The sequence below is a fragment of the Ahaetulla prasina genome, chromosome 2 (genome assembly GCF_028640845.1).
Source record: "Ahaetulla prasina isolate Xishuangbanna chromosome 2, ASM2864084v1, whole genome shotgun sequence".
In the NCBI taxonomy this organism is placed as follows: domain Eukaryota; kingdom Metazoa; phylum Chordata; class Lepidosauria; order Squamata; family Colubridae; genus Ahaetulla; species Ahaetulla prasina.
In genome coordinates, this window is record NC_080540.1 from 265,906,568 (window position 1) to 265,932,543 (window position 25,976).

At 39.0% G+C, this 25,976-nt stretch overlaps 1 protein-coding gene across 1 annotated transcript in view; it reads left to right on the plus strand.

The window, feature by feature from the left end:
• Window positions 1-25,976, plus strand: part of EDIL3 (EGF like repeats and discoidin domains 3) — a 290,594-nt gene that overhangs the window by 230,541 nt on the left and 34,077 nt on the right. The window contains exon 8 of the mRNA XM_058171246.1: window positions 481-665. Coding sequence (XP_058027229.1) covers window positions 481-665 — 185 coding nt within the window. The remainder of the gene's footprint in view (window positions 1-480; window positions 666-25,976) is intronic.

The following is a 25,976-nucleotide window of genomic DNA, read 5'->3' on the forward strand; positions in this document are numbered from 1 at the left end:
TGACCCTGGGCCAGTTCCTTACTTTCAGCCATAGCAATGTGGTAATGACAAACCACATCTGAAAAACCTTACTGCAGGGACTTGTCCAGGCAGTTTCTAAGAATTGGACACAGCTGAACAGAATGGAAAATAAAACACAGCCAACATTGAAAATAAACTAAAAACAAACGATTTGGCATTTATATCATAGTTTTCTACTAATATATGTCGGTCTATGAAGCTAATGAAGAATTAAAAACTAGTTTATGGAGTTAATTAAAATATAATTAAAAATAATCATTTTGTTTATAAAACAAAACAAAATGTTCAACAGTTGCTTTTGGTGAGATTTGCTTTGATTTTGTTTTCTTGTGTTGAGACAAAGCCCTCAGCAAAACTATGTACTTTTAATAAACATGTGCACTGACACAATGTCAGAATATACAGATTACTCACCTATACAAGGTAAGTATTTCAAGGATCTTCTTTAATTTGTTTTAGGTTGTTCTGAACCTTTGGGGATGAAATCAGGACATATACAGGATTATCAGATCACTGCTTCTAGTATCTTCAGAACACTCAACATGGATATGTTCACATGGGAACCCAGGAAAGCTCGACTAGACAAACAAGGCAAAGTTAATGCCTGGACATCAGGACACAGTGACCAGTCTCAGTGGCTACAGGTGATAATTTTGGCTTTTTATGAAAGAGCAACAGATTAGATTAGATTAGATTAGATTAGATTAGATTAGATTAGATTAGATTAGATTAGATTAGATTGATATTAAGGGGCAGATAAATTTATAGAGTTTATTATTTTTTTAAAAATGACCAATGTATACTGAATTAAAAGAATTCCAAATAATAGATATGATATAAGAGCCTATGACATAGGCTACATTACACCACATTACAAAAAAGATGTTGAGACTTTGGAAAAAGTGCAAAGAAGAGCAACTAAGATGATTAAAGGCTTGGAGACTAAAACACATGAGCACCAGTTGCAAGATTTGGGTTTGCCTAATCTAGAAAAAAAGGACTAGAGGGGACATGATTCCAGTATTTGAGAGACTGCCAGAAAGAAGAGGGGGTCAATTTATTTTCCAAAGCATCAGAAGGCAGGACAAGAAAAAATGGATGGAAACTAATCAAGAAGAGAAGCAACCTGGAATAAAGGAGACACTTCCTAACAGTGAGAACAATTAACCAGTAGAGCAGCTTGCCTTCAGGCATAGTGGGTGCTTCATCACTGTAAGTTTTTAAAAAAAGACTGGACAGTCACTTGTTTAAAATGCTATAGGGTCTCCTGCTTGACCAGGGGGGTTGACTAGAAAACCTGCAAGGTCTCTTTCAGCTCTGTTCTGATTGGTAGGCTGTACTAAGTTTTCTCCATTCAAGAGGAATAACATCAATCCTTAAGAAGTAGCCAACATTATCATCAAATATTTCTCTTTTTTATCACTATATGTTCATTTGAAGAAAAGACAATATAAACATTTCCAAGAATGGTACCATAAGGTTCTACTTATTTGCCTTTGAATAAGAAATTCTGCTTAACATTTCCTTTGGAGGAAATTAAATGATAAACATCCATTAGATGCCAATCCAATAGTGACATATTATGAGACTGGTAAAAACAGATTTCATCAGCTTTATTTCTTCAAGACTCCCTCTATTCTCTTAGAAATGCTACAGAGCAGATCAAGGAGCCATTCTGAAATAGGTAGACTCAAGTATCAGACAGAAACAGTTTCCGTGAAAAGAACTTTACTACAAAAACACCAGGGTTTCTATTTTCCGGTCTTTCTCTGCACTTTCTCTGCTGCAAAAGGGTTCCAGTCTTTAGTGGAAGGGAAATAAAGTTTTATTTATTATTTATTTAAATGTATTGATTGCCCAACTCCAGTGGACTCTGAGTAGCAGATAAAAGTAGGGAAAATATAAAAATATATAAAAACTAAAAGTTAAAAGCACTGGCTCATGCAGCCGGTCAGATCTAAAATAATATAATGTAGCAAAAAACAACAACAATACAAGAGCTATTTTTAAAGCTTATCTTAGGAGAGGTAAGCTGTCATTAACTCTGAGCGGGATGTTCCAGAGAGTGGGGCTGCAATAGAGAAGATAGACTTCCTAGGTCCCACAAGACAGCACCGTTTCATGGAGGGGACCTGGAATCAGAGGTGGGTTTCAGCAGGTTCTGACCAGTTCTAGAGAACCGGTAGCAGAAATTTTGAGTAGTTCAGAGAACCGATAGTAAAAATTCTGACTGGCCCCACCCGCATCTACTCTCTGGGTCCCAAGTCCCAGTTGATCAGGAGGAAATGGGGATTTTGCAGTATCCTTCCCCTGGATTGGGGAGGGAATGGAGATTTTACAGTATCCTTCCCCTGGACTGGGGTGGGAATGGAGATTTTACAGTATCCTTCCCCTGCCACACCCACCAAGCCATGCCACATTCACCAAGCCACACCCACAGGCTTGGGTGTCCAGCAAGCCACACCCACAGAACCGGTAGAAAAAATTTGGAAACCCACCACTGCCTGGAATATTCCCAATCTGCTGGAACATGCTATATGGGCAGAAACAGTTGGAGATAAGTGGTCTTTCAACTAGGCAGGCCCTGTGCCATACAGGGTTTTATAGGTAATAACTAGCACCTGATGACACACAACATCTACCACTTCTTCCAGCTGATTATAAGTGTCTAAATTGAAATCCAATTTTTATTTCCATTTCCATAGTTCTGTTATCCATATGGAGGCAGTTATGTGGATAAATCTCTGTAAATCTGGGTGCTTAACTTTAATTTGAGTAAGTGTATAATCAAGTTGATTGTGCTGTTAGAAGTCTATCTGAAATGAGCTGAATAATAGATAACCACAGATGCCATCTGGAAAGTTTTTCTAGCTGATTGGCTGGCTATGTCATATTATGTCACAGCAAAGGAAGCATAGATTCTGATTTTAATTAAATATTTTTTGAAACACATGTACCAGATCAGATTTACTGAAGCAAATTGAATTATTCAGATGAAAATTCACAAGAGCCATAGAACTGTAATTTACTATTTGTCAAAGAGATTGACTACTTGGATTTGATTAACAAAAATTCTTTTGGATTTCCAAAAGAAAAAAAACACCCTTATTCCATCTCCATATGGAACCTGATGTTATTTACTTGTTTATTTTTGATAGCAAATTCTTTCATTAGACTGGGTGATAAGGCTCTAGATCTATATTTCTCTACCGTGTTTGGCTCTGGTAAGATTGATGCAGCACTGTGAAACTATTAAGAAGCTGTTCACATTGCTTGTTTTCAGAGATAGGATGATTTACAGAAGTTCCTGTATAGGCTAATATATAAAAGTGCAACAAATCACCATACAGAAGACTGTTTGACAAGTCACTGTTCAATTTACATATTAGGAACATTGTACATGGCAGTGATTTGAATCTGCTGTTCGGAAGGGAAAGGATGCTCAGCATGAAGCCTAACTATACCAGAAATGTGCTACTAACCCCCTGCAATCATCTCACATATAAATTATGACTTATTAACGTCTTTTATTTTTTTATCTGTGGTTGCTAAGCATTTCAACTGTATTACTGCCTTCGCTTTGAGCTTAGTAGAGAGAGAAGGGGAAAAAGAAGAACTAACAATGCCCGTGTGTTTATTATTGCACATGGTGTGTTTAGATTCACACAAGTCATTGCTCTACAGATAACCAGGATGCTCCTGAACCAAATGAAAAGAGGCTGCTCATCTGCCTATAGGCTACCTTGTTTGGTCAACTGTGAAATGAAATCTGTAGAAGAAAGTGCGTTGCACCTAGGCTAAAAACAAAGCATTTGTGAGAGAAATGAAAGAAACTGGTTCTGACTTGGAAAGCCATAAATAATTTGGGTGTAGTGAATAAAAGTCTTTTGCTGCCACCATTCATTGGATTCACCTGAGAAAATTCAGCAATAGCTGTTCTGAGCTCATCTTTCAGCAAGTAGGAGTCAAATCTTCTGGTAGCTATTCCCTTTCTTTAAAATGCATTTCCTGTTAAGTTGAGAGACCCGCAGATAGTCCTTGATTAACAACTGGTTGCTTAAAGTCTGTGGAGATTCTCATTCATCCAGGTCATGGTTGTCCCAAAGGTGCTTTTTTCAACTGAACTTTCTTTTTTTTCCTTTGAAGATGTTTCCCTTGTTATCTAAGAAGCTTCTTCAGCTTTGACAGCATAGTGGGAAGTGGAAAGATTTATATTCCTTGCAGATAGCTTGTCATTTGCATCCTTTTAAAGGCTCATTGAACATTGGAGGTTTATCTGTGTCCTCAGAGTCACCTGAGTAGTGTTTCTGGCTCCTGTTGTCTGCAATCCCCACCTCCAAATGGGATGAACACCTTTGAATGGTGTGGGAGTAGGAATGGATTTCCAGGAGGAAAAAAAGAAAAAATGCAAACTACAGGAACCAGGAGCACTACTCAGGTGACCCTGAGGTCACAGATAAACCTCCAAGTGCTTCAACAACCCTCTAAAACAGGGGTCTCCAACCTTGGTCACTTTAAGACTTGTGGACTTCAACTTCAGAATTCCTCAGCCAGCTTTGCTGGATGAGGAATTCTGGGAGTTGAAGTCCACAAGTCTTAAAGTGACCAAGGTTGGAGACCTCTGCTCTAAAACACAGATGTCAAATTCAATCTCATCACATGACGTATCGCAATGCATCGCAACATTTTCTTTCTTTGCGGAGCCAGGGTAAGTGTGGCTTGTACATGACACATCCAACGATGCAAATGACCAGCTGTCAGCAAGGAATATAAATCCTTCCATTCCCCATTATCCTGTCAGAGCTGAAGAAGCTTCTTGGATGAAAAGCGAACCATCTTCAAAGAAAAAACAAGAAAGTCCAGTTGCCTCCTGAAAAAGCACCTTTGGGGCAACAGATTGCTTAATTTTAATGGGTCCTCTAAATGTTACTTATGGAACTGTCCCAGAGTGCATTTCAGGCACTTGGCAATTGGTTCATCTTTATGACTGATAGCAGCATTCTATAGTCATGTGACTGCAATTTATGATGCTCTTTTCCTGGTTTCCGGCCTTGTTGGCTAATTTCTAGAAAAAATACAGCCATATGAATTCATTGATTTGTTTAACAGCCACCACAGTCACTTAATGACTGCAGCATTTGCCTAATGGCTGCCAGAAGAAAAAAAGTCATAGAATTGGGCCCACTCGTGTCGGTGCTTTGACTTATGACTGACATGACTCATGATGGAAATTCTGGGTTCCATTATGCTTGTAAGTCAAGGACTACCTGTACTCTCCTCAACCATTTTTTTAAAGGCTCCTAAAATTTACCTGTTAAACAGGCATTGGCATATTGATTTCATTTGTTGATTTTAATTATTTTAGTTTTGACTGCTTGCATAGTTTGCATAGTGGTTAAAGACAGTTTGCAAAGTGGTTAAAGCACCAGGCAAGACACTCCCAGTTCTAGTTCTGCTTTTACCACAAAGCCAACTGAGAGACTTTGGGTCAGTTGCTCTTAGATCTAGTAAGCAACCATTGGCAGACCACTTCTGAAATTTTGCCAAGAAAACTGCAAGGACCTGACCAGCCAGTTGCCAGGAGTCAACTCTGACACAAAAAGCAAATAAATGGTCACTCAGATTTTAATTTGGATTTTTTCTTTTTAATCTTCTTCTCCTTAGCTACAACTGAAAAAAAATGAATTGGCCAATTAATGTGCAAATGTTTTCCCTCATCCTGAGATTATACTGTGGAAAATGAGTAACAGAAATCTAAATTCAGCAGCATGATTTTCCAACTGCTTTGCTCTAGTAAGCTTAATATACTTAGATTTATGTTTAATTTATCCAATTTAAAAAGAGACAAACTACCTTTGAATCCCTATGGAAACTGAGCTTTGTTTTTACCTGTTATTGCCCTAATGTCTCCAGCTGAAATGTAAGGATATGTTGATTTTTTGTAATACATTTCCTCTTCCCCATAATAAACACCAAAGGCTTTTGACTGTGGATGCCAAGAGTTTCTCAGAAGAATCTTGACTCCCCTAGACAAAATAGTGCCTTCTATAGAAAGTGCCGAAAGATATGCTTCATTTTTGTTGACTTTGCTAAACTCCGAAACAAAACTTGTGCAAGACAATATACACTAGTTTCATGTGAATTGTTCCATGATAGGTGATACTGTTGGTGCAGATTGGCAGGGAGTTGCAATAATAGCTCTTATCAATTCACCTAGAAATATTGCTTGTGTTTCAAATGTTCTTCTGTTGGGAACCTGATTACATATATAAATTGATTCCTTTTGCATTCAGAGTTTCCTGGCGGCCTAAGAAAAATTATACCCATTTTTCTTCTGCCTCAAAGTGTATAAAATCTTTCTAGGGCATGATATGCCTATTGAAAATGAATGATCATTTGCAGTTCATAAAGTATTTTGATGTGGACTCAGACATCTTTGACAATGTATTTTTATTGTTTATTTTTGAAGATGAAGTTAGCAACTGCTAGGCCTGTGCAAATCATGCTTTAAAAGTTCCACCATATAGAATTGTAGCAAGACACTGTTTCTATTCTATTTGTTGTTGTTAGTTGCGAAATTGTGTCCGACCCATCACGACCCTATGGACAACGTTCCTCCAGGCCTTCCTATCCTCCACCATCTTCTGAAGTCCATTTAAGCTCATGCCTACTGCTTCAGTGACTCCAGCCAGCCACCTCGTTCTCTGTCGTCCCGTTCTTCTTTTGCTCTCAATCTTTCCCAGCAATAGGCTCTTCTCCAGTGATTCCTTCCTTCTCATTAGGTTCTATTCTATTCTATAGCTCCCTCAAAGGTAGAAGTCAATCAAGATTAATGGGATTGTGTACATGCACAGCATGATTGTGCATGACATCTCTTCATTGAACATCAGTGAAGTATGTTCCAGCAGATTGGGAACATTCCAGCCAGTGGTGGGTTTCAATTTTTTTTTACTACTGGTTCTGTGGGTGTGGCTTGGTGGAGATGGCATGGCTTGGTAGGGGTGGCTTAGTGGGCATGGCAGGGGAAGGATACTGTAAAATCTCAATTCCCTCCCCAATCCAGGGGAAGGATACTGTAAAATCTCCAATCACTCCTCAATCCAGGGGAAGGATACTGCAAAATCCCCATTTCCTCCCGATCAGATGGGACTTGGGAGGCAGAGAATAGATGGGGGCTGGGCCAGTCAGAATTTTTACTATCGTTTCTCCAAACTACTCAAAATTTCCTCTACTAGTTCTCCAGAACTGGTCAGAACCAGCTGAAACCCACCTCAGGTTCTGATCAATTCTGGAGAACCAGTAACAGAAATTTTGAGTAGTTTGGTAAATACCAACTCTGGCTGGCCCTGCCCCCCATCTATTCTTTGCCTCCTGAGTCCCAGCTGATCGGGACCTTTGCAGTAACCTTCCCCTGGAGTGGGGAGGGAATGGAGATTTTAGAGTATCCTTCCCCTGTCACACCCACCAAGCCATGCCACACCCACAGAACCAGTAGTAAAAATTTTAATCCCACCATTGATACACACGAATACAAATCCATGCATACAGTGGGAAAGAGCTTTAAAACTGTTTTGTCAAGACGAACACAACTTCTTTAACACATCAAGGAAAGGATTATTTCTCATTCCAACATCTAACATCCTGCTTAATATCCAGGAAAAGCACCTTCTTTGCTATTGTACCTGCTCTCTGGAATATCTTGCCCTCCCCCATGTGAAGTTAGCCCCAACCTTCCTCTCCCTTCATAAGGGCTTCCAGACCTGGCTCTGCTAGTTAGCTTGGGGCCCTAATGGGGGAGCAGCACAGTGGAGGTGGTTGATAGAGTAACAACAGATCCCAATTCCTTCCCCACCCTGCCCCTGCCCTCCCCACCTGTAATGAGTTTTTAAGGATTTTTATGGTTATAACATGACATATACACACACATATACACACCACCAGCGGTAAGATGAGCAGCAAATAAAATAATAAAATAAAACAAATAAGCTTAAACTTGCTTTGAAGTAGAATAGCAAGCAAGGGTTGGTTCACCAGAAGGAGATCAGGATTATGACTGATTCCAAGTGAATCGTCCTGGTTGAGTTTCTTATTTTCACAAGCTAGATATGCAAATATTATCCCTGTCACATTGGCAGTATGTCTGAATTAGAAGATATTAGTGGCTCAGCAGCTAAGATCAAAAGGTCAACTGACCCCGATGAACTTGTCGATCGAAATGTCGATCGTTCAGCGGTTAGAATCCCTAGTGCCGCGTAATGGGGTGAGCTCCTGTTATTTATCCCAGCTTCTGCCAACCTAGCAGTTGGAAAGCACATAAAAAATGCAAGTAGAAAAATAGGGACCATCTTTGGTGGGAAAGTAACAGCGTCCGTGCGCCTTTGGCATTTAGTCATGCTGGCCACAAGACCACGGAGATGTCTTTGGACAGTGCTGGCTTTTCGGCTTTGAAACAGAGATGAGCACCACCCCTTAGAGTCGGGAACAACTAGCACATATGGGCAAGGGGAACCTTTACCTTTTAGTAAGATTGTGCTGTCTGGCTGGGAGGATCCTCATCATGAGACTGCCTTCTTTTTCTTGATGATTCTTCATCCAAATCTTCTTCAATGTGATTTAAAAGATCTGAAAGAACTTAATTTTCAAAGCATGAGGAAGAAAAAAAATACCATCTCTCTAATTCTATCACCTCCTTTTTGTATTGATAATGGAATACTAGCTGTATTAGGTGTCTTGATTGCATAAGGTTTCTAATTAATTGTTGGGGTAACGTAACTGCATTTGGCTGCTGGTTCTTGGATTATATTTTCATTTCAGATTTTCATTTTTAAAGTTGAAAGGGACAAAATGACAGACCTGGATCATGTGCTCAACTCAGCTTCATAAATTAGAATAGCTGAATGTCTGAAAACACTCATACTGTAAGACTAATAAATAGGGAAGGGAAAGAAAAAAGCTGTATTCATGAGCTGAAACTGAATGATGCAAATCTACACTCTGTCAACCCCTGAAACGGGACACACTGATTGTGCAGCTCACTATGCAGCAAGAAGTAAAAGCAATGTTAAAATTGTATCAAAAAGATGTTTTAAAAAGCAAAAAGACTAAAAGACATTGAAAATTCTTATTAAATCAAGAAATATTAAAACAAATAAATTATACCTGGGCATATTTTTAAAAACTCTTTCAATTCTTCAACTAGGTCAGAATAATTACCAGATGAGCATTCCGATGAATTTAGCAAAATTTAAAAGATTTTTCACTGCAGAAGTCCTGCCTTTCTATGTTGTTGTTGTTGTTAGTTGTGTCCGATCCATCGCGACCTCATGGGCAATGTTTCTCCAGGCCTGTCCTCTACCATCTCCCAGAGTCCATTTAAGCTGATGCCAACTGCTTCAGTGCCTCCATCCAGCCACCTCATTCTCTGTCGTCCCGTTCTTCTTTTGCCCTCAATCGTTCCCAGCATTAGGCTCTTCTCCAGTGAGTCCTTCCTTCTCATTAGGTGGCCAAAGTATTAGAGTTTCATCTTCAGGATCTGGCCTTCAAAAGAGCAGTCAGGGTTGATCTCCTCTAGGACTGACTAGTTTGATCACCTTGCAGTCCAAGGGACTCGCAGGAATCTTCTCCAGCACCAGAGTTCAAAGGCCTCAATTCTTTGGCGCTCAGCCTTTCTTATGGTCCAACCTTCACAGCCATACAGTGCAACTTGGAAAACCATAGCCTTGACTATACATACTTTTGTTGGCAGGGTGATGTCTCTGCCTTTTAGTATGCTATCTAAGTCCTTCTATACTATCTGTCAAATACTGTCAAAACAACAACTGTCAAAACAACTTCCTGGAGAACAGCTTCAGACAAATTTAGCTGATATCAATAATTTTGTAAAACTTTGATTTCTTTAAAGTAAATCAACCCTAACATGTAGGTATAAATATTGTTTATAATAGGTATGAATTGTTGTTTTGATCCAGATCACAGTTGAGTTGTATATTTCAAGTGTGAAAGAAAGAAATGAAATTATTTCAGTTCCCTCTTCTGTAATTTTAGAAAGTGTTGTGGACTTGGTCAAAGTAAGGAGTTATAAAAGCAGGAAGAACTAAAGAACTTCTTGCAATATTTTTGTTTATTTGGTTGCTTATTTTTAACAGTTATTTGTTTGACATAGTTTATATCCAATGACTTTGCCATGGTTCTCTATGTCATGTCTGAAAAATAATCAGCTTTGCTTATTTTACATAATATTTTTCCCATTAATTGCAGTAATTAATGGTGAAAGTCATTTATAGCATCCAAAGGCAATATCCCAGCAATGCATTTGGTAAAATTCTGTGTCATTGAGTTACCTTGTTGTCTCGCATATGATTCTGAGCAGGATCATTATACATACTGTTTTGATTAAAATCTATATTGGTGCTTCGGTTAAAATGCTAGTGCATTTTGAAAACTGCTTTTATATTATCAAAGCTTCCATTCACTATTTATTTTATGAAAATGTTTATAATTACAATAGAATTTAAGTGTTCCATTTCAATAAAAAGAAAAGGGCTTAATTTATTTTTAATGTAGCATTTAAGATATAAAATGCAGAACCTTGGAACAAGCATTAGATTTATTCCAGATAGCCAGCTACAGTGATATAATTACCTGAAGAGCTAAAGAAAAGTCTTCTAAAACTTTATTTTACAAGTAATATCTTCTGGATTTGATGAAATCGCAGTAATTTGATTTGATTTGATTTGATTTATTCATTTTAGGTGCTGCCTGATTCCAAACTTTTCTGGGTGGCTTACAATATAACAAACAATAAAATACAATATGAATAATGAAAGAAAAGAAAGAAAGAACAGGAAAAACAATGAATAAGAGTATGAACAAGATAATAGGCTGACCAATAAGGCATTAAAAATATTATTTTTCTTTACTCCAGATTCTGTTTTTCTTTCATGACAATATGTTAAAAGGAGATGATGTATTACTGGTTATAAAAGGAAACTTAAAATGTCTGGCATTTGAAATAGTAATTAAAATGTCTCATTTATGTGATAAGGACGTAATAAAAATATTTGACACCTTTATTTCTATGTGCAGGTAGATCTAATATTAATCATAAACTTGGAAAGACCAATCCTGTATGAACACTTTGTAAAGCAACAGAAGTAACAGTCACTATTGCACTAGAGTAAATTTCTCAAACTCGACAATTTTAAGATATGTAACCTTCAACTCCTAGAATTCCTCTTGTAGGTTTGTTGTTGTGAAAAAAATAGAAAGTGGGAGCAGTGTGTACATTGCCTGGACTTGTGCAAAATAAATGTGGGATATAAGCTCAATCCCTCCAAGACGGAGTGGCTGTGGATGCCGGCATCCCGGTACAGTCAGCTGAGTCCGCGGCTGACTGTCGGGAGCGAGTCATTGGCCCCGATGGAGAGGGTGCGTAATTTGGGCGTTCTCCTGGATGCACGGCTGTCTTTTGAAGATCATTTGACGGCCGTCTCCAGGAGAGCTTTCCACCAGGTTCGCCTGGTGCGCCAGTTGCGCCCCTTTCTAGACCGGGATGCCTTGTGCACAGTCACTCACGCCCTTGTGACGTCTCGTCTGGACTACTGCAATGCTCTCTACATGGGGCTCCCCCTGAAGGGCATCCGGAGGCTGCAGTTGGTCCAGAATGCAGCTGCGCGGGTGATAGAGGGAGCCCCTCGTGGCTCCCGAGTGACACCTATCCTGCGCAGGCTGCACTGGCTACCTGTGGCCTTCCGGGTGCGCTTCAAGGTGTTGGTGAACGTCTTTAAAGTGCTCCATGGCATAGGGCCGGGTTACTTACGGGACCGCCTGCTGCTACCAAATACCTCTCACCGACCCGTGCGCTCTCACAGAGGGCCTCCTCAGGGTGCCGCCGGCCCGACAATGTCGTCTGGCGACACCCAGGGGACGGGCCTTCTCTGTGGGGGCCCCCGCCCTCTGGAACGAGCTCCCCCCAGGACTTCGTCAACTTCCGGACCTCCGAACCTTTCGCCGCGAGCTCAAAACTTACTTATTTATCTGCGCTGGACTGGGTTAGTTTTTTAAGTTATGGGTTTTTAAATGGGTTTTACTTCCAAATTTTAATTATGGCCAATTTAAATAAGTTTTTTATTAGTATTTTAATTGTATGTATTGTGCATTTTACTTGGCTGTGAACCGCCCTGAGTCCTTCGGGAGAAGGGCGGTATACAAATTTAAATAATAAATAAATAAATAAATAAACTAGTAATAAATAAGAATTTCCTAGCATGGTATTTGGGAGTTACAGAAATTTGGTCTCAATATTAGGTCCCTATGGAAACCTGTACCAGGTACTCTCTCCCTAATCTTATTTTGCTATTATTTGAGTTTGGCAAGAAACTTAAATAAATCTCTTTTTATTTTTCACATTTTCTTAATTGAAGCTTATTTAAATACATATTTATTTGCATACAAAACAGGAGCACGTTTCAAAAGCTGTCGCTACCGGTTCACTCATGGGTGTGTACGCAATGCTTCTGCACATGTGCAGAAGCGTAAGGACGGGTGGGTGGAGCCTCCCACTGCCGCCGCTACTAGTTCTCCTGATCTGGGGTGAACTGGTAGCAACCCACCACTGATACAAAAGCATTCATTTATGTGTCCATTTCTAATGATAACCTTCCTTTTTCCACATACCGTTCACATTTTTTTTTATCTATTCTTTGAAACACCGTACATCCCCAGAACAAGTGGATCTTTCTCTCCTTTTTTTTCATCAAAAGCTGAAGATCATTTTATTCCACATTTTCTTTGGTTTTCATTGCTTTGGACTCATATATATATATATGAGGTTTTCGCGGGTGTTTTATGTAGGTCTTTGGTTATTCGGGTTTTCTCCCACGTAAAATTGGAGGTGTCTTGGCGATGTTTCGACAAAGTCTCATTTGTCATCTTCAGGCTTCAGCTTCGTGCTTCTGGGAGCAATGTGTGATTACAGCTGTTTCTTCCTTTTTAACTGCTAGTGGGAGTTTGAACTGATTGGGTGGGAGCTTGGCTGTGCTCTGATTGGATGGGGTTTTTTTGTGCTCTGATTGGCTGGGGGTGTGTCCTGTTTGGGTGGGGGCTGGATTGTGCTCAGATTAGTCTGAGTTGCAGGGGGATTTGAGCTGGTGAGCTGCACCGCTGCTGTCCGGCTTCGTGTTCGTGGTTGTGCCACATCTTCACAGTGGGTGTCAGTCTGCTGCATGTATGGATCATAGGGGTTTGAAATGGCTAATGTTGCAGCTGCGGTCTGGCCTCTGGTCTTTGGTCGTGCTTCATGATCAGTGTGGGCTTGGGTCTGCTTTCTGGGTGGACGTGTGGCGGTGACATTCTGTGTGGACCTCATGAGTGTGGGTCTGGTGTCATTCCTTGTGTTAAGGACTCGTTTGTCAATAAGGGCGGGTTTCCAAATGGCTGGTAGGCGGGAGGTATCATCTCGTTTGTTCATGCTGTGTGGGCATTTTTCTATCTCGATGGCTTCTCTGATTATTCTGTTGTTAAAGTGTTCAGTTTTGGTGATAGTTCTGGTCTTTGGTCGTGCTTCATGATCAGTGTGGGCTTGGGTCTGTTTTCTGGGTGGACGTGTGGCGGTGACATTCTGTGTGGACCTCATGAGTGTGGGTCTGGTGTCATTCCTTGTGTTAAGGACTCGTTTGTCAATAAGGGCGGGTTTCCAAATGGCTGGTAGGCGGGAGGTATCATCTCGTTTGTTCATGCTGTGTGGGCATTTTTCTATCTCGATGGCTTCTCTGATTATTCTGTTGTTAAAGTGTTCAGTTTTGGTGATAGTTCTGGTCTTTTTAAAGTCAATATCATGTCCTGTGGCTTTAAGGTGTTGGACCAGGGAAGAAGTTGGTTCCTCTTTTTTGACGAACATTGAAGAACACAAGAACTCAGTCTTATTTCTTTGGAATCCATTGGATGGATTTCCAAAGAATTATTTCCAAAGAAATAAGATTACCAAGCTAATCCAAAAAGAACCCCCCACTAAAATCCAAGACAGAGAACAAGAAAACGGCACAGCCCTCCTCCCATATATAAAAGGCAACACAGACAGAATCAGCAAGATCCTCCACAAACACAACATCAAGACAGCATTCTGCACAAACCGAAAAATATCCACCATCCTAAGAAACTCCAAAGACAAAATTGAGTTAGAAAATCAAGGAGTATATGAAATCCCATGCACCGCCTGCCCCACCACATACATCAGACAAACCAACAGAAGAATAAGTGCACGATTGAAGAACACAAGAACTCAGTCTTATTTCTTTGGAATCCATTGGATGGATTTCCAAAGAATTATTTCAAAGAATTATTTCAAAGAATTATTTCAAAGAATTATTTCAAAGAATTATTTCAAAGAATTATTTCAAAGAATTATTTCAAAGAATTATTTCAAAGAATTATTTCAAAGAATTATTTCAAAGAATTATTTCCAAATAAATAAGATTACCAAGCTAATCCAAAAAGAACCCCCCACTAAAATCCAAGACAGAGAACAAGAAAACGGCACAGCCCTCCTCCCATATATAAAAGGCACCACAGACAGAATCAGCAAGATCCTCCACAAACACAACATCAAGACAGCATTCTGCACAAACCGAAAAATATCCACCATCCTAAGAAACTCCAAAGACAAAATTGAGTTAGAAAATCAAGGAGTATATGAAATCCCATGCACCGCCTGCCCCACCACATACATCAGACAAACCAACAGAAGAATAAGTGCACGCATTGAAGAACACAATAACTCAGTCTTATTTCTTTGGAATCCATTGGATGGATTTCCAAAGAATTATTTCCAAAGAAATAAGATTACCAAACTAATCCAAAAAGAACCCCCCACTAAAATCCAAGACAGAGAACAAGAAAACGGCACAGCCCTCCTCCCATATATAAAAGGCACCACAGACAGAATCAGCAAGATCCTCCACAAACACAACATCAAGACAGCATTCTGCACAAACCGAAAAATATCCACCATCCTAAGAAACTCCGAAGACAAAACTGAGTTAGAAAATCAAGGAGTATATGAAATCCCATGCACCGCCTCCCCCCCACATACATTGGACAAACCAACAGAAGAATAAGTGCACGCATTGAAGAACACAATAACTCAGTCAAAATTGCAACCCTGAGATATTGGAACCCTGCTATCATGTCTCCCCTAGTCCTTCTTTTCATTAAACTAGACATACCCAGTTCCTGCAACCGTTCTTCGTATGTTTTAGCCTCCAGTCCCTTATTCATCTTTGTTGCTCTTCTCTGTACTCTTTCTAGTGAGTCAACATCTTTTTTACATTGTGGCAACCAAAAGTGAATGCAGTATTCCATACTATTTTAATAGTATTTAAACTACTTAAATACTATTTAAGAAATTCATAATCCACAACATTAATCCTTGGTCCTTGGTCGTGCTTCATGATCAGTGTGGGCTTGGGTCTGCTTTCTGGGTGGACGTGTGGCGGTGACATTCTGTGTGGACCTCATGAGTGTGGGTCTGGTGTCATTCCTTGTGTTAAGGACTCGTTTGTCAATAAGGGCGGGTTTCCAAATGGCTGGTAGGCGGGAGGTATCATCTCGTTTGTTCATGCTGTGTGGGCATTTTTCTATCTCGATGGCTTCTCTGATTATTCTGTTGTTAAAGTGTTCAGTTTTGGTGATAGTTCTGGTCTTTTTAAAGTCAATATCATGTCCTGTGGCTTTAAGGTGTTGGACCAGGGAAGAAGTTGGTTCCTCTTTTTTGACGAACATTGAAGAACACAAGAACTCAGTCTTATTTCTTTGGAATCCATTGGATGGATTTCCAAAGAATTATTTCCAAAGAAATAAGATTACCAAGCTAATCCAAAAAGAACCCCCCACTAAAATCCAAGACAGAGAACAAGAAAACGGCACAGCCCTCCTCCCATATATAAAAGGCAACACAGACAGAATCAGCAAGATCCTCCACAAACACAACATCAAGACAGCATTCTGCACAAACCGAAAAATATCCACCATCCTAAGAAACTCCAAAGACAAAATTGAGTTAGAAAATCAAGGAGTATATGAAATCCCATGCACCGCCTGCCCCACCACATACATCAGACAAACCAACAGAAGAATAAGTGCACGCATTGAAGAACACAATAACTCAGTCAAAAATTGCAACCCCTGAGATATTGGAACCCTGCTATCATGTCTCCCCTAGTCCTTCTTTTCATTAAACTAGACATACCCAGTTCCTGCAACCGTTCTTCGTATGTTTTAGCCTCCAGTCCCTTATTCATCTTTGTTGCTCTTCTCTGCACTCTTTCTAGTGTCTCAACATCTTTTTTACATTGTGGCAACCAAAAGTGAATGCAGTATTCCATACTATTTTAATAGTATTTAAACTACTTAAATACTATTTAAGAAATTCATAATCCACAACATTAATCCTTGGTCCTTGGTCTGATTGTCTATTTATGTCTGTCTTTTGTCCATCCATCAGTCATCTAATCTGTGATATGCCTTATATTTATAATAAACTCAAAGGACAGATGGACCACTGAGTCTTTTTCTATTGTTTCTATCTTTCTATTTCATTGTGTACATTATCCTTTTATCTATGCCAAAATTATTTTATCATTTAGAGATTTCTTTAATAAAGTATAGTCTGATTATCAGGGTGCAACAATTTTAAGTATTGTATCTACATTTGCAACTCTTCTATTATTTTCTGCTATTCAGAGATGTATGAGTGGGCAACTGTATAAACTGAATAAACACATTTCTAAATGTTGCGATATTGTTACAATATATGCCAACTGCATGAGTACCTTTACCTGCATCTGTTGTTACCCATAATGGGTTTGTTTTACATCCAAATACAATTTTATTGTATCATCATCATCAATCATTTCTATTCTACTTTATGATATAGAATTAGCAATAGAGAGACACAGTGTTGTAGATGTCTTCCCAGTCTTTTTTTTTTAAGTAGCAGCTATGCTTATAGCCATAAATTTTGTTTCAGTTACAAAACTCAAAATATCTTAAGTGATCACCTGGGATTTTTTTGGCACAATTACACTTGTAAGGAAAGAAATTTACTTTTACTATGAGTATAAAGAAATGGTGAGCTGGAATTAAAAACAGCATGAATTAGGAATTATAGAAAGAGATAAAAAAATGAGTTCCAAATAAGAAATTATATTATTGGACGACATTGCATCCTACAAGAGACCTGAGTCTTACTGTATTTATTAATAGTCTTTTTCATGTCTGCATTATAAGAATTTAATACGACACATCATATTACAGATTTAGAATTATATCTACATTTTGTAAATCAGCTTTATGCTTCTACTACACTAGTTTGCATAAAGAGGATAAAAGAAGCAGATGAAGTGCTTTTTGTGAAGATGCGATGTGAAGTTGTCCATTTGTTGTATCATTATGCTATTAAGAGATTAATCAACATATATAAAATTATATAAAATCCAGAATATTTTAAGACTATCTATCATCATAAGCATCAGTTTCATGTTGTTTTATCTTAGTCTGCTTTCTGGCAAGATTAAGACAAAATAAAGGCAAATTCTGTGCCTAACTGGGAAATTATAAATGGAAGTCATTTGTCATTTTCTTCTTACATTACCAATAAAATCAGGGCAAAAATGGGTTAGCAGTGACAAATCTTCCTTTAATTAATTTTAATTAAAAGACTACTATGTCAAAGATCTTTTTAGAAGCCAATGATCAAGGAAAATATTATGAATTATATAGATCCCATAATCTGTCAAGCATGAAATAATGCATCCACAATGTAGCATGTAAAATGAAATAAAATCTTTTGTGTTAGCATTCCCCCCCCCCACTTCTCCTTTTCCTTCTTCTCCCTTCCTCCTCTTCCTCATAGAAATTTAAAAATTAAAGATTTATATATTTCATTTCTTTCATCTCCAGCAAATGGAATCTACCCTATCATTCTTTTGCTTTAGCAATTAGTCAAAATCTTACCAGATCTTTCACCATTCTCCCAGTATGTATGTTAGAAACATGTTAGCATGAATTCTGTCTGCTGTGACATTACGATATTTAGCTCATTTTTTTCTGTATTTCTCTGTACTGTTGTTTATTTCTATGGTAATGCTTAATTACAGGTAGTCCATGTGTTCAGCAAATGTTCAAATTTACAAAGGCATTGAAAATGTGGACTTACAACCAGTCTTCAAAATTGTAGTCATTGCAGTATCCTCAAGTTACATAATCAAAGCTTGAATGTTTGGCAACCAGTCCGCATTCATGGCCATCACAATGTCCCATGCTCAGGTTCTCCTGCTCTGCTTGAACTGCTTCTGCTAGAAGCCTATCTTCCCCATTCCCCATATCTGCTCTTTGGATCACCCTACATTTTATGGCCAAGATGAAGAGGCCGCTGTATTTTGCTCCTGCTTCCCCAGCACCATTGTTGGCTTTCGTTGTCTCCTTTGCCTCACCTCTCCACACTGTGCTCACTTACACATGTGTGATCCTTGGCTGTCAATGGGCTGAGACTGGTGAATTGAAGTAGATCTGCCAGGAGCCTGATGGCGGTTGCTGGAGATGACCCCTCTGTTGATGAGTACCAACAGAGCTCCCACAGTGTGGAACTGAGCAACATTGGAAAGCCCAGTACAGGGCAGGGGAAGTGAAGAGAACAATGGTCAGCTGGAGGCAGGAGAAGCATGAGGTTCCCTAATAACCACTGTCAGAATTGCTATCGCCAAACAACACAGTCACATGATGTTTTGGTTAATAACCACTTCGCTTACTGACAGAAGTTCCAGTTCCAGTTCTACAAGGACCGACTGTAGTACTAATCTATATTTGATAAATGAATAATCAGTTGATAAAATAATGTCCATTTACTTCATCTCCCAAACTTTTTTCATACATCAACCTCCTATTTTGTCTCCTACATAGATGAATATGATTGTATATTTACAGTACAAATGGTAACATCAGGCAGTGGAAAGATGAAGCATTGCCATACTAAAAATGTATACTATTTATACAAAGAAACATCAGTTTGTTTGTGTTAATTTCTAGCTAAGATATTGCAGCAGCATTCAATATATGGTACTTACAACAACTGATGAACAAGATTGTGAGATACATCTTTGTTTTGTGCTGCAAAATATATAGTTGTCCTCAGATCCAAGTGAGATAATAAATTCAAAAATTATATTTTCTGATAAATCACATAAAATATACTTTGGCTATAATACATATTTTAGATGTGACTGTGGCATGCTTTACTTTTCAGCAATAAATATATGAGATTTAGGATGAAAGCAGTTCTCTTAATGCTGGTTTGGTGTTTCTATTTACCAGCAAATGGCAGTATTTCCTTTGAAACATAATCCTTACATTGTAAATGATATGAGTGGATTTGATGAGTTATAGCCCTATTGGTTTATGCAACATGATGCATGTAGAAAATTTGTGAATGGGATAAGACTGAATCCATTGGTTCCTCTCCCATTCAACATGCAATTATTAAGTCCCTGAAAAAAATAGTTTCAGAAATCTACAGAGTTTATGCTTGTATATCTTGCCTTTTCAAAGAATCACAACTGTTTACTGATTATAAAACACTGCTGGAAGATATAATTCAGTTTTACAGGCCCAAAATAGATTGAATTTTAATATGTGAAAATAAATTACATTGTCATATGTATAAAGCTATGACAAATCTAGATAGCGTACTAAAAAGCAGAGACATCATCCTGCCAACAAAAGTGCGTATAGTCAAGGCTGTGGTTTTCCCAGTTGCAATGTATGGCTGTGGAAGTTGGACCATAAGAAAGGCTGAGCACCAAAGAATTGAGGCCTTTGAACTCTGGTGCTGGAGAAGACTCCTGCGAGTCCCTTGGACTGCAAGGCGAACAAACAAGTCAGTTCTAGGGGAGATCAACCCTGACAGCCCTTTAGAAGGCCAGATCCTGAAGATGAAACTGAAATACTTTGGCCACCTAATGAGAAAGAAGGACTCACTGGAGAAGAGCCTAATGATGGGAAAGATTGAGGGCAAAAGAAGAACGGGACGACAAAGAACGAGGTGGCTGGATGGAGTCACTGAAGCAGTAGGCATGAGTTTAAATGGACTCCAGAGGATGGTAGAGGACAGGAAGGCCTGGAGGAACGTTGTCCATGAGGTCGCGATGGGTCGGACATGACTTCGCAACTAACAACAACAACAATCTACTAGTAATTTTTATGTTCCATAATTTTAGATAAGAAAAGAAAGGGGGAGGGTAAGAGCCAGGGACTAAATAAATAAACAAACATGTGGGAAACTATTTTTTAAGGTTAAGTGTCATGTGCAAAATCATAATACATATGGAATGTATGCTGATTATGTCATAGATTGATCTGCGTCATGTACTTCTTTAGCTTCCTGTCATAGATAAATTACCATCGTTATCCTTTGCTTTACTAGTTAGATTTCAATTCCATTCATTTCACACATCAGTAACTTATGTGTGTCACCTTCAGGAGGATATATAACAATACCAAGCCCAGTATTATATATTTAATTTACATTGCAAGTTCATCAGGCAGAATGCTGATCATGATTGCTGGCATCAGCCAGAATTAAAGCAAGGGAAAAAGTGAGTCAGCAACAGTGGCAGAGGACAAAAGAAGAGATCAGGTCATTTCATTTTACTACATAACCAGAAAAGAAGTGCAACATACAGGTGACAACTACACATTTTCTCTATTTCCAAAAGGTCTTCCATAATCTCTTTCTATCCTCTGGAACGGGGTTTCTCAACGTTAACATATTAACGATGTGTGGACTTCATCAAAAGCATGTAATCCTGTTCTTGATTTGACTTCCTACCTATAGTATTCAAACGATTTCTATTATTCACGTGCAGCTAATGTTTTACGCTGTTTAGAAAAAGGAGATTGTCTTGTAAATAAGTACATCTTGTGTGCTGTTTGTGTACTGATTCAAAGAGACAGAGTGTGTCTGAATAATTTTTGCTAGCCTGTTTTCTGCTTATACTCTGATTCTTCCTGATGGTCCTCTTTTTTTGAAGGGGAAAAAAAATCCTTGAACAGCTTTAAAATAGCCACTTTTCATTTTTACTGTGACTTGTCTTCCAGTCAGCTGTCATAACATACTACTAAGAACCCCCACCTCACTTTTTAATAAACTTTTCACACCTCAAGAGTATAGCACTTAAAACCTGGTAAGGAATAATAAAACCACTTAGTCTAATGTAACTTCAGAATTGCTATGCTGTTGAATAATCTCCAAACATATCTTTTCTTTTTACAATTCTTTATTCAAATTTATATCCTGATGATCCTAAATTCCCATGGTTGGTTGTATTAATAGGCAAATAGTTCAATCTTTATCAAATCCAGTAATATCCATAGTATAAACTACATTCCATAGCAAAGCATAAAATATAATAAATCAGTTTGGTGGGCTGATTAATGGGGACATGAATCAGTGGTGGGTTGCTCCCAGTTCGATCCAGTTCTTGCGAACCGGTAGTAATGTCATTGGGAGGCTCCGCCCATCTGCCCAGACATCATCACTGATGATCTGTGCGCGCTCCCATTGCAAACCGGTAATAAAGGTAAGTGGAACCCACTCCTGACATGAATGGAGCCCGCAACTGGGTGGTCCCCAGAGCAACGGTAATGTCAGCAGATAATCCTTTCACCATAGACACACTTCGGTGCTTCTAAAATGAAAGTATAATATAACAGGGTACAGTGCTCCTGTTTTCTAGCAAAAGTCAACAATAATATTAACATGAAGATTTATTACTAATCCTAGTTCTGTAGTTCTTATCTGATGCTTCTTGAAGCTGAATATTTTATGTATTAAATATTTTATTTAAAAATACCTGTCAACATCAGCAGATTGTCAATGTGTCTGTCTGTGACTGCATCAAAATCTTCCACTCTGAAAGAACCATATGGCAATTAACAATAGATGCATTGTGCGTTGAAAATAAGGAGATGATGTCATTTCTAATTTCTAAGGATCTTCACTATTTTCCTTTAAATGAACTTTGTATATTGAAAACTATGTTCTTTCTTCTGCACCAAAATATATAAGCAAATTAAAGTTTAATGTTGCAGGGCATTATCCCAAACATTAAAATTAATTATTCAAATTCAATCTGTAAGCCAATTTTACAGACAGATGCCTAAGCCTTGCACTTTGACCATCAAAGCAGTGTGATTTTTTTTAATGAAACTCTTGAAGTGAGTAATTTAATATGTATTTTATATGCTGTATTCCATATTGTGCAACAAATTAAAGAAAGAAAACATGACAAATAAAATATTGCCTAGACCTCACTGGTAAAATATGTTGTTTTAGTATAACAGCATACTGTATTATGTTAATCAGCATGAAGAAAGGGTAGAAACTGTTGCCTTACATTTCTGCTGTTTGTATATTAATTATTTTATAGCTTAAAATTTAGTGCCACATAGCCTCAGAATTTGGTAAAGCACTTGTGCGATTTTAGAGTCCACATTAACTATTCCCATTAAACTAATTTAAATGTTTTTAACAGCATGGTTAGTATCATAAATAAAGAATAAGCACTTGAAACCATTCTTATGATGTAAATAACATGAACGGAGAAGTAGAGAAAATTACTGATATATGCAGAACAAAAGTAATTGTTGCTTTTGTTGCTTTTTTAAACGAATTGCTTTTTTTTTTATCTTCAATATATCAACAAGATTCCACTAACAGAGCAAAGCAGCATCCCATATGTGTGTGTACATATATACAGTGAGCAGGGGTGGGTTCTACTTACCTTTATTACTGGTTCACAATGGGAGCTTCTGCGCAGGTGCAGATCATCAATTATGACATCCGGGCGGGTGGGTGGAGCCTCCTGCCGCTTTTACTACCAGTTCTACAGAACCAGGCAGTACCAGGAGCAACCCACCATTGACAGTGAGGCTTTACAACAGAAGAGAACATTTTATTGCAGTTGTAAAAAAACAACAGATGGATCATGCATGTTATCTCTTCAAGACTTGAGTAGAATGAGATAATATTGTACATCACTGAGTGTTACTCATGAGTGAGATGGGCAGCCTCTAAATTTGATAAATAAAATAAATAAATTAACTCAATATAAGCCATTGATTTTTCCAGATCAACCTGGACCATTGCTTGGGCAAGAGATCAATTCTAACTACCTCTTTACTTCAGTCTTTCCCAGCAATAACAATAAAAGTCTGTTGTGTACACTTCAATTTCCAGCATTCTCAGCAATCTCTATACTAACTGCATAATTTATCTATCTAGACCCGTTCCAGTCCGGTTTCCGACCCGGATACAGCACGGAGACAGCTTTGGTCGTGTTGGTGGATGATCTCTGGAGGGCCAGAGACAGGGGTTATTCCTCTGCTCTGGTCCTATTAGACCTCTCAGCGGCTTTCGATACCATCGACCATGGTATCCTGCTGCACCGGTTGGAGGGATTGGGAGTGGGAGGCACCCTTTATCGGTGGTTCTCCTCCTATCTCTCCGACCGGTCGCAGACGGTGTTGACAGGGGGGCAGAGGTCGACCGCGAGACACCTCACTTGTGGGGTGCCGCAGGGGTCGATTCTCTCACCCCTCCTGTTCAACATCTATATGAAGCCGTTGGGTGAGATCATCAGTGGCTTTGGGGTGAGATATCAACTGTACGCTGATGATACTCAGCTGTATTTTTTCACCCCGGCCACCCCAACGAAGCTGTCAAGTGCTGTCCCGGTGTTTGGAAGCCGACGGGTCTGGATGGGGAGGAACAGGCTCAAGCTCAATCCTCCAAGACGGAGTGGCTGTGGATGCCGGCACCCGATACAGTCAGCTGCAGCCGCAGCTGACTGTTGGGGCGAGTTATTGGCCCCAAAGGAGGAGTGCGCAGCTTGGGTGTTCTCCTGGATGCACGGCTGTCGCTTGAAGATCATTTGGCGGCCGTCTCCAGGAGAGCCTTTCACCAGGTTCGCCTGGTGCGCCAGTTGCGCCCTTCCTTGATCGGGATGCCCTATGCACAGTCACTCACGCCTGGTTACCTCCCGCCTGGATTATTGCAATGCTCTCTACATGGGGCTCCCCTTGAGATGCACTCAGAGGCTTCAGTTGGTCCAGAATGCAGCTGCGCGGGTGATAGAGGGAGTCACGCGTAGCTCACATGTGACACCTCTCCTGCGCAGACTGCACTGGCTTCCTGTTGCCTTTGGTGCATTTCAAGGTCTTGGTAACCACCTTTAAAGCGCTCCATGGCTTGGGACCTGGGTACTTACGGGACCGCCTTCTGTTACCTCATGCCTCCCACCGACCCGTACGCTCGCACAGAGAGGGCCTTCTCAGGGTGCCGTCCGCCAGACAATGTTGGCTGGCGGCCCCCAGAGGAAGATCCTTCTCTGTGGGGGCCCCCATCTTTGGGTCCAACTCCCCTGGTTTCGTCAAATTCCTGACCTTGGACTTTTCGCGAACTGAAAACATATTTGTTTGTTCGTATGGGCTTTCTTAAATTGTTTAATTTTAAATTTTAAATTTTTTCTCTGGTTTTAATTGGGGTTTTTAGATTCTTAATTCTTAATTATTTCGGCCATACTGTATAATAAGTTTTTTAATTGTATTTTAACTGTATATTGTTCTTTTTTATCCTGGCTGTACACCGCCCTGAGTCCTTCGGGAGAAGGGCGGTTTATAAATCCAATAAATAATAATAATAATAATAATAATAATAATAATAATAATAATAATAATAATAATAATAATAATAATAATAATAATAATAATTTGGGAAGCTAAACATTCACATACCTGAAGAACATGCAAATTGACGTGAGCTGTTTTAGTTTGCTTCTTTTCTTCTGAGTTCTATTACTGTATGTATTTGCCTGTATATCCTGCTCCAGTCCAGGAGCCTGCAATAATCTGTGATCGATTTGCCTTTGAAATACATATTATAGAGATGGGTACAGACTTATTTGCATGTTCTCTTATTCTTATGAAATTGGTAGCTAAACAATCTCCAAGAAAAGGTGTAGATTTTTCTTTGCTACTGCCTTTCCTGTCTTCTATTTTCTAGCATCGATCACCTCTATCCTCTTTTTCCAAAAGAATAATGTTTTTCCTTGTAAAAGGGGGGCTGACATGCACACTGGGACAGCAGTAGACATTGCTTATGTATTCATGTTAAACATTCCAAAGAATCCCTTCAATTTTTTCAAGTATATCACTTGAGTACTCAAGCAGCTGAATTGATTTGGGGGGAAGCTGTTTGAATAACTGATCAAGCATTCCTGCTGTTGTGCCATATTATGCAGCTCTGCTTCTGAAGTTCAAAAACAAAGAGAAGAGATGTAAGAAATAGAGAGCAGTGAAGTGAATAAAACTCCAATAAAAAGTCAAGGACAATAAAAATTAAAAAGTGCCGGTGAAATATTAAAGAAACAGTTATGTTGGCAGCATTTTCAACTCTTCTGATATGGGTAAAGGTTATTTCTAGTGAGACAAATATTAAGTCAGTGCTATTCCATGCACAAGGAATGTTCTATTAGAAGTTCAAGAGCAAGCCCAAAACCAGTAGTAGTGTTTGTACAAGCTATGGGCTGATTGTCAGTCTAGAATAGGAGCAAAAATTCTGCTCTGTATTATATTTCTTTTACAACTCAAGGTTGTAAACCACAGAAGATAGGCAGCCAGAGACATACTTACTGAATTTAATACCTTGTGCACATTGATCATATACTCTATGTCTCAGCTATAGAACATTTGAAATAAATGAAATGACTTCTTACATTTAGGTCAAGTTTGTCTTGAATCCAAACGTGAATTCATTTTCAACAAAAACCTGGAGTGCAGAATAACAGTATATTTGCTTAAAATATTTTTGGTGTCTAAGTACAGATAAGCACTCATAAGTGCTTTAA